The sequence below is a fragment of the Otolemur garnettii genome, unplaced genomic scaffold, assembly GCF_000181295.1.
Source record: "Otolemur garnettii isolate 467f Iridium unplaced genomic scaffold, OtoGar3 scaffold00060, whole genome shotgun sequence".
Lineage (NCBI taxonomy): Eukaryota > Metazoa > Chordata > Mammalia > Primates > Galagidae > Otolemur > Otolemur garnettii.
In genome coordinates this window covers 2,752,991-2,760,013 of record NW_003852455.1, presented here as the reverse complement: position 1 = coordinate 2,760,013, position 7,023 = coordinate 2,752,991, and the positions used below count along the sequence as shown (strand labels likewise).

General features: G+C 39.3%; 1 protein-coding gene across 6 annotated transcripts in view; it reads right to left on the bottom strand.

The window, feature by feature from the left end:
- ATP13A3 (ATPase 13A3) overlaps positions 1 to 7,023 on the bottom strand; it is a 100,944-nt gene that overhangs the window by 18,933 nt on the left and 74,988 nt on the right. For all 6 annotated transcript variants that reach the window (XM_023514837.1, XM_023514836.1, XM_003792690.3 and 3 more), the window contains 2 exons: positions 4,449 to 4,626; positions 2,482 to 2,669 (listed from right to left, as the gene is read on the bottom strand). In XM_023514837.1, coding sequence (XP_023370605.1) covers positions 2,482 to 2,669; positions 4,449 to 4,626 — 366 coding nt within the window. The remainder of the gene's footprint in view (positions 1 to 2,481; positions 2,670 to 4,448; positions 4,627 to 7,023) is intronic.

Below are 7,023 nucleotides of genomic sequence, written 5' to 3'. Positions count from 1 at the left end.
ATAGCTTGAGGCTCTGTCTCAAAAAAAAAAAAAGCTATCACATGATATTAGCAATCCAGAGGCTGGCAGGTGGATCATCTCAGCTCACAGGTTCAAGACCAGCCTGAGCAAGAGCAAGACCCACCTCTAAAACTAGCTGGGCATTGTGATGGGTGCCTGTAGTCCCAGATACTCAGTAGGCTGAAGCAACAGGATCACCTGAGCCCTTGAGTTTAAGGTTGCTGTGACCTATGACACCACAGCACTCTACCAAGGGCAACAAAGTTAGACTCTGCTTCAAGAAGAAGAAGAAAAAAAAAAACAACTATCAAAACAAATTTTGTGTTGATGATGACCATGGACTGGGGAGACTGTTCCTTTAGTTTTAGACTGGTTATTCTACAAAGCTATATGAACCTCAACAAGTCATTCAAAGTCAAATTATTTTATCTATAAAACGAAGATATGATGAGGATCCCACAGAAAAGAGATTTTTAAGTATTCAAAATATAAAATATGTAAATTCAAGTTATTATTAATAATGCTACAATTTATGCCAACAAAGATTTATTGATGGAAATAGCACTAAAATCAGGCACCATAAAAGATTTTCTTCCTTATTTCCCTTAATGACTCAGAAATAAAACCTTATATAAAATGAATACACTAATATATACTTCTCTTGTTCATTCCCCAAACAATAACTGGGGCCTCTGACCTATAACCACAAATTTCTACCATTGTTATATCCATTCCTTTTTACTCAGTCACTTATCTTTGGGAAGTCTACTTTAATCTGTACGCCTCTAGGTATCTGTACTGTTTCAACCACTTTGGTTATGGCAAATGAGTAGGAAAATGATACATAGGCCCTGATAGGAGAGATTTTGGCAATTTGGTAATAACGGCTTCATAGAGAAAGGGACTGGATTTCATAAGCAGTAAACTGTGAAAATCAAGCAAGAAACTTCAGCAAAAAAAGAAATGATGTTAAGGCCAGGCACGTTGGCTCATGCCTATAATCCTAGCACTCTGGGAGGTCGAGGCAGGTAGACTGCCTGAGCTCAAGGGCTCAAGACCAGCCTGAGCCAGAGTGAGACCCCCATCTCTAAAAACAGCTAGGCGTTGTGGCAGGTGCCTGTACTCCCAGTTACTTGGGAGGCTGAAGCAAGAGAATCACATGGGCCCAAGAGTTTGGGGTTGCTGTGAGCTATGCCACCACCAACACTCTACCAGGGTAACAAAGTGAGACTCTGTCTCAAAAAAAAAAAAATTTGAAACTAAACCCCAAGAAATCACATCTGATTATAAGAATTAAGTGCATATCATCATGCACTTAAAATGCATGATGAAACGAAAACATAGTCAAATAAGAAAATAGAACTGCACTAAGCTAAAGCTGAAAATGGGTAACCACTGACTAAAGAGAGGTGACAGTGAGCTATGATCAGGCCACTGCCTGGATAACACAGTGACACCTTGCCCCCACCCTCCAAAAAAAGATATGTGAAGGAGAAAAAAAAAGAATAGAATCTATCTTTGTTTAGCCTGAGAAGAAAAAGAGGTACTGCTAAAAAAATATACTAAAAATAAACAGAATGAAACAGAATGGGTAGAAAGCAAAAAACTCTGGAAAGAAGGCCTTAAATGTCTAAAACTGAGATTAATTTTTAAAAGTAATCCCCAAACCAATTTAATACATTATGCTGATACACTGTATATAAATAGAAAACAAACGGCAGGTCCTAGGCAGGTCCTAGCAAAGAACTGTTCATGCACTCTGATAAATGACAAGAGGTTAAAACTAGCAAAATGTACAGGTCAGCTGGACCAGTCCTTTCGTATTTTTCAGGAGGCATATTTTATAATTGCTGTTCACTCCAAGATACTGCAAAAGTCTAAAATTTGTTCTATATTATTAGTGTATCCTCAATTTTTAAAACCTGGCAATGAATACATAGTAACTGATTTTTTTCCCATAAACACTAATTTTCAGCAACCAAAATGCTGCATGCTACTGCCATGGACATACGTGTACATACAGGCACGATGCTCCACTCTGCAGTGCCTCAAAGATGACAGAAAGGAAGAATTCTAGAGGTGAGCACTGGCTTTAACAGTGTCTAAAACAAAGACAGCAAGTGCCATACAGACCACCTAGAAGGAAAATATAATGCCCAGGGTTCCAACTGAAGAACCTCTGCTTCTGCTTCCAATTTTAACGCACTCCAAAACGGGTTACAGAAATAAAAATTAAAACCAGAGGCAAGAGGATGTGAAAACCAGGAATGTTTAGCACTGGTGACTTTAATTTTAAATTCTGGGTGGCAACTGTCGTGAAAGCAAAACAAGACAGTAAACATTAAAATTATTCGGTTTGTTCTTTCTGTGAAGATTTAATTTGCTATTTAAAGGACAGTAACGGTATGTTTAGCTCTTCTCTCTACATTGGTTCTAGGGGGGGGAAGGCAAGGCGGAAATCACAATAAATACCAAACTTACAATTCTTGTAGCAAGGTTGCCTGAAGGGTTTTCCTTTTGAAAAGGCGATTGCTACTATGAGGTACTGAAAACTGGAAATAAAAAACACTGTGGTATTTTCATAATTTTGTATATTATGTTCATCAAGTTCAGTTTCGTTGTTTAAGTGTGAAGAATTCGAATATAGGCCTCCTGTTGTATTACAAGCACTAGAACACACACACAAAAATTTTGCATTAGTAAACAATACTAATTTCTCAAAAGCAACCAATTTTACCTTAACTGTCTTGAATCACTATCATAACAAAGTACTGTTTATAGCAAAATACTCAATATCAATTTGAGGTATATAAAACAGGTAGAACAATATGAAGGGTCTTCTCTTCTGTCAAATGTTCAACTTAAAAATTACAATCAAGTAAAAAATATTTGACAGGTATGCCTTAGTTTTTCTGAATAATTTTAGCATAGTGAAGGTAACCAGACCATGGGTTTGACCTTAGCTCTATCACTCTATAGTCCTAAATGTGGACACCACCTGCCTCATCACAGGGTAATATATTATGGAGACTAAGATCACTTGTGTTTAAAAAAATAAAAAGCACTTCACATTGAGCTGGCCTCAGTCTGTTTCTACTATGGCTCTCCACACTTCAGATGGGCAGGTTGGGCCTACACAGAACTAAGTATGATGAGTCCTCAACATCTGTCACTAAAACATTAACCACTCTAAATATAAGTAAGTGGCAGTGAAATGTTAATCTGCTACAAATGAATTCTGGAGAGAGTTTCAAGATAATTCCACCTCTTCCTTTTTATGTTTTAAAATGCCATTTCCGGCTCAGCGCCTATAGCTCAACTGGCTAAGGCGCCAGCCACGTACACCTAAGGTGGTGGGTTCGAATCCCCAGCCCGGACCCGCCAAACAACAATGACGGCTGCAACCAAAAAAAAAAAAAAATAGCCGGGCGTTGTGGCGGGCGCCTGTGGTCCCAGCTACTTGGGAGGCGGAGGCAGGAGACTCGCTTGAGCCCAGGAGTTGGAGGTTGCTGTGAGCTGTAATGCCACGGCACTCTACCCAGGGGGACAGCTTGAGGCTCTGTCTCAAAAAAAAAAAATGCCATTTCCAATCCTTAGCACTCTTGGAGGCCAATGGGGGTAGACTGCTCGAGCTCAGGAGTTCAAGACCAGACTGCGCAAGACTGAGACCCTGTCTCAGGTGCCTGTAGTACTTAGGAGACTGAGGTAAAAGGATCACCTGAGCCCAAAAGTTTGAGGTTGCTATGAGCTGTGATGCCACCGCACTCTACTGAGGGTGACAAAGTAAGACTCTGTCTCAAAAAAAAAAGCTAAATTGGGGAAGGAAAAGTTAAAAGCACAAATGCTTCTGGGTTTTGAAGAGGCCTTAGAGATGGAATTAATACATAAAAAGAACTTCCTTATTTTACAAATAAGAAAAGCAAGGCTCAGTAGCAAATTAACTAGTCTACAGGCTCGGCACCTATAGCTCAGCAGCTAGGGTGCCAGATACATACACCAGGGCTGGCAGGTTCGAACCTGGACTGGGCCTGCAAAACAACAATGACAACTACAACAACAACAAAAAGCAGCTGGGCGTTATGGCAGGCGCCTGTAGTCCCAGCTACTTCGGAGGCTGAGGCAAGAGAATCGTTTAACCCTAAAAATTTGAGGTTGCTGTGAGCTGTGACACCATGGCACTCTACCAAAGGCAACATTGTGAGACTCTGTCTGTCTCAAAATAAAAAAGAAACTGGTCTACAGTTCCCACCTTGGCAGTGATTATTAGGACTATACCTGAATACCTTCCTACAAATAGGACTTACCATAAAACAAAGGCGAATCCAGGCCAAACCATTTAAAGGTTTAAATCAATCTACACACAAACTTTTACATAAATTTCTAGAGTCCTTTTATATCATAAGTGTTACACACACTTTACAGATTTTTACACAGACTGACCAACTTACTCTGATTGTGGATGCCATTCTTCATACCAAGGTTGCTGTTTGACCCAAAAAAACCCCAAAGATTGAAATCCAATGCAGATGATAATCTGAGACAAAACAGAGAAGAGAAGGGCCCCAGATATGAGGCCTGAAGGTGGTCTTTGTGCCACAAGTTCCTTCCAGGCAGGATTTAAACTCACTATATTGAAAAGAAAAAGAGAAAAGGTTTGTATCTGAATTAATTTCTAACTATAAAAGACAATCAAATTCATTTAGGAGCTTAAAAAAATTGTTTTTGTCCAAATAGAAAATCATGAAATGAAATTAACATCGTACAGCCACCTAATCTTTGATAAACCAAATAAGAACATACACTGGGGGAAAGAATACCTATTCAATAAATGGTGCTGGGAGAACTGGATAACCACATGCAAAAGATTGAAACCAGACCTGCACCTTTCTCCCCTCGCTAAAATTGATTCAAGATGATCCAAATCTAAGGCACGGAACAATAAAAATCCTCAAATAAGGTATGAGGAAACCACTTGAAGTTATCAGAGTGGGAAAAGGCTTTATAAAGAAGACTTCAGAGGCAATTCCAACAACAAAAATAAACAAATGGGACTTAATTAAATTAAATAGCTTCTGTATAGCCACGGACACAACAACCAAAGCAAATAGATAACCATCAGAATGGGAAAAGATATTTGCATATTGTGACTTGGACAAAAGTTTACTAACCAGGATAGATAACTTGAATTAACATAAAAAAAGTCAACGATCTCTTATATCAATGGGCTTGAGATATGTATAGAACCTTCACTAAAGAACTAGATGATTGGCTAACAAACATAAAAAATGCCCATCATCACATATTATCAGAGAAATGCAAATCAAAACCACTCTAAGATATCACCTAACCCCAGTGAGCATGGTCCACATCACAAAATCTCAAAACTGCAGGCTGGTGTGGATGTGAAGAGAAGGGAACACTTTTACACTGCTGGTGGGACTACAGAATCCCAAAGAATTCAAACTAGACCTCCTATTTGATCCTACAATCCCATTATTGGGCATCTACCCAGAAGAAAAAAAAATCCTTTTATTATGAGGACATTTGTACTGGACTATTTACTGAAGCTCCATTTATAATCGCCAAAATGTGGAAACAGCCTGAATGCCCATCAACCCAGGAATGAATTAACAAGCTGTGGTATATGTATACCATGGAATACTATTCAGCCACTAAAAATGATTGAGACTTGAGTGTTGCCAGCAGCTCAGTGGGTAGGGCTCCGGCCAAATACACTGAGGCTGGCAGGTTCAACCCAGCCCCAGCCAGCTAAACAATGACAACTACAACAACAACAACAAAAAATAGCCTGCCTTGGTGCCCATACCACAGTGGTTATGGCACTGGCCACATACACTGAGGCTGGCGGGTTAGAACCTGACAGCTACAACAACAACAATAAATAGCCAGGCATTGTGTCAGGTGCCTATAGTCCCAGCTACCTGGGAGGCTGAGGCAAGAGAATGGTTTAAGCCCAAGAGTTTGAGGTTGTTGTGAGTTGTGACACCAGAGCACTCTACTGAGGGCAACATAGTAAGATTCTGTCTCATTGAGACTTTACATCTTTTGTATTAACTTGGATGGAGCTGAAACACATTCTTCTTAGTAAAGCATCACTAGAATGGAAAAGCAAGAATCCTATGTACTCAATTCTGATATGAGGGCAACTGATGACCTAGTACATGGTGGAAAATAGGGGGAGTGGAGGAGTGGACAAGGGAAGGAGAAAGGGGGGTGAGGGGAAATCAGTGTGTGACACACCACTTGGAGGCAGGACACAATTGTAAGAGGGACTTTGACTAACAAATGCAATCAGTGTAACCTGGCTCTCTGTATCCTTAATGGATCCTCAACAATTAAAAAATAAATAAAAATAAAAAATCTCTAAAACCCGAATTATCATACATTTAAATAATCTGTAAAAGTAAATAATTTAGGCCTTTTTTTCCTATAAAAATTCAGAGGAAAGAGTAGTACAAATAAAAATAATATTAAATACAAGCACAAAAACTGCAAAATTACAACCTTATATATTAGTTATCTGAATCCCTAATTGAAAGGATACAGTTAAAATAATACATATTTTATAGCACAATTCACAATTGCAAAGATATGGAATCAACCTAACTGCCCATCAACTAATAAGTGGATAAAGAAAATGTAGTATGTGCGTGTATATATATGTATACACACACACATATACACATACATACATACATATGCACACACAGCTCCCCAGAGTACTAATCAGCAGTAAAAAGGAATAAAATGTCTTTTGCAGCAACCTGAATGGAACTAGAAGCCATTATCCCAAGTACAGTATCTCAGGAATAGAAAAACGAGTATCTTATGTCCTCACTTAAAAGTGGGAGCTAAACAATGGGCGTATATGCACATAAAATGTATAATGAACCCTGGAAACCAAGACAAGAGGAGGGTGGGAGACGGGTGAGAGATCAAAAGTACAGGCTCGGCGCCTGTGGCTCAAGCGGCTAAGGCGCCAGCCACATACACCTAAGGTGG